The 1,961-nt window shown below is 55.5% G+C and overlaps 1 protein-coding gene across 1 annotated transcript; it reads right to left on the bottom strand.

Annotated features, from left to right (window-relative positions):
* Window positions 1-1,001: 1,001 nt before the first annotated feature.
* On the bottom strand, window positions 1,002-1,795 carry LOC104621382 (protein S100-A8-like). Its single transcript, XM_010287851.1, has 2 exons — window positions 1,595-1,795; window positions 1,002-1,166 (listed from the first exon to the last, which is right to left on the bottom strand). Exons 1-2 carry the CDS (start codon window positions 1,793-1,795, stop codon window positions 1,002-1,004), a joined length of 366 nt encoding a protein of 121 aa, XP_010286153.1.
* Window positions 1,796-1,961: the final 166 nt, after the last annotated feature.

The following is a 1,961-nucleotide window of genomic DNA, read 5'->3' as shown; positions in this document are numbered from 1 at the left end:
CAGTTTGGTGCTGCAAGACGCCTCCCAGATGGCTCAGGCGGGGACAAGATCCTAGTGCCCTGCTGGAGCCTGTCGGGGTTTTGGTGAGAATATTTTGCTGGTGGAAAGGTCCAAGGTGGAAACCAACTGGGTGTTTCACCTTGGCTGGGTAGCAAGTGATTCGGCTGGGTTCGAGGGGGCACTCTGGATGGCTTGTCTGCGTGGGGATAAATCTGAAATTAGAGTTTTCATTGGGATTTAGAGAGAAAACTCTAAATCTCAGAACTTTCCACAGACTAGAAGCTATGTATACGAATAGCAACTTCTGTGTGTATTTTTTTTCCTAAGAGCACCCTGGCTTGTCCCTGTGGCAAAGGCTGTTGTGATCTGCAGTTGGGTGTTAAAGCATCTTTCCCTGCTAGCAGGTTATTCTGCATCCAGAGGATGCACTTGGCATTGTCAAGGGGAAAAACTGGGTGAGAATGGGCAAAACAGGAGGTGCTTCCCCAAGCTAGGCTGGCTCTGCTCTTCCCAGTCTATGCAGAAAACTTCCTCTGCCAGGAGGAAAAACCCCCAATATGACTGCTATATGTCGTAGCTGGTGGTTAAAACCCTTGCAGACCTCAGGCAGTGTCTTGTGCTGGTCTTCTGGCCATTAATACCCTCCCAGCCCATCAGTCCAGCCCTCTTGGCTTGGACCAGACGCTGAGCAGTAGAGCTCTTGCCCAGTCACCACATCTCACTCGTAAGCCTCTTCCTTTACGGGTTTTTGGGGTGCCTCCTTTAGGCAAGCCTTTATCCCACAGCTCCAGCAGGACCATGCGGTTGCTGCGGCTGATGCCCACCCTCCCGAACCAGGGGACGGATGCAAAAGGGAGTGCTGAGAGAGGAAGGACTCCATGAACTTCAAGTGATGCTTTATTGTCTCACAAGCGTGAGTGATCCGAGCGGACAGAAAGCAGCCAGAGCCCAATTCCTACAAGCAACCCCCTGTGAGTTCTTCACGGGGCATGCATTGAGACTCAATCCTTGTCTGGTGTACAGCGGTCATCCCCGTGGCTGATGCGATGGGCGTCATCGGACAGCTTGGCCAAGACGATGGTGAACTCCTCGAAAGTCAGCTCTCTGTCCTTATTTAAGTCTGTCTCTTTGAACAGCTTCTTCAGGTAGTCATGGTTGTTCCTGCCCTGGAATTGGGGGACAGGACATGTGTGAGCGTGCCCCCTCCCTGGGCTGCACACCCATTGGTGGAAACCGAGGCAGCTTTATTCTTGCACATCCTGGGAAGAGTTTGGGAGCTGCAGGATCGCTGTGAGCCCCTCCTGCCTTGCAGTTAGCCCCTACTTAAACCCCCAGAAGGACAGGCTCTTGTCCCAAGCCCCTTTGGCTGCTCTGTACCCCTGCAGTGGCAGGAGGGATGAGTGCGGATGGTCCCACAGCATATGGACAAGCTGGGTCTGATCACAGAAACCCACTCCGTGGACCACAGCCCTTGGTGGGGACTGCATCCCGTTCCCCCAGGAGCAGCCCTGGAGGCAACCTCAGCCTCTTCCCCCCACAAGCGCCCGAGGAGAGCATCCCTCCCGCGAGCACAGCACGCAAGTGTGGCACTCACACAAGTTTGCAGGAAGGTCGGTGCCTGCTCAGTCAACAGTGTCTTGAAGTCGTTGAAGTTGAGGAGGTCAAGCTGGCCCTCCCGGATGCTGTAACGGTGGTAGACATCCACAATGGTTTTCAGGGCCATGTCCAGCGTGCAGTTTCCAGGGAACTGCCGAGTCTCGGGAAGGGTGGTTGTGGTCTGGGTGCTTGCAGACATGGCTGAGCTCCTGAGGTACCTGCAGAAACTGTGTGGAGAAACCTCGAAGCCATGAGATGCGCCAAAAATCGGGCACGCCGCGCTCTCGGCCCCACCCCAGGCACCCCAAGGGGGGGTTGCGCCGCACCTCCCCGGCGTAGCGGCGGGTCTGCGCTCGCAGCCCTGT

Source organism: Phaethon lepturus, unplaced genomic scaffold, assembly GCF_000687285.1.
Source record: "Phaethon lepturus isolate BGI_N335 unplaced genomic scaffold, ASM68728v1 scaffold34775, whole genome shotgun sequence".
Lineage (NCBI taxonomy): Eukaryota > Metazoa > Chordata > Aves > Phaethontiformes > Phaethontidae > Phaethon > Phaethon lepturus.
Note: the sequence above shows the minus strand (reverse complement) of the source record. Positions and strands in the feature narration are given on the sequence as shown.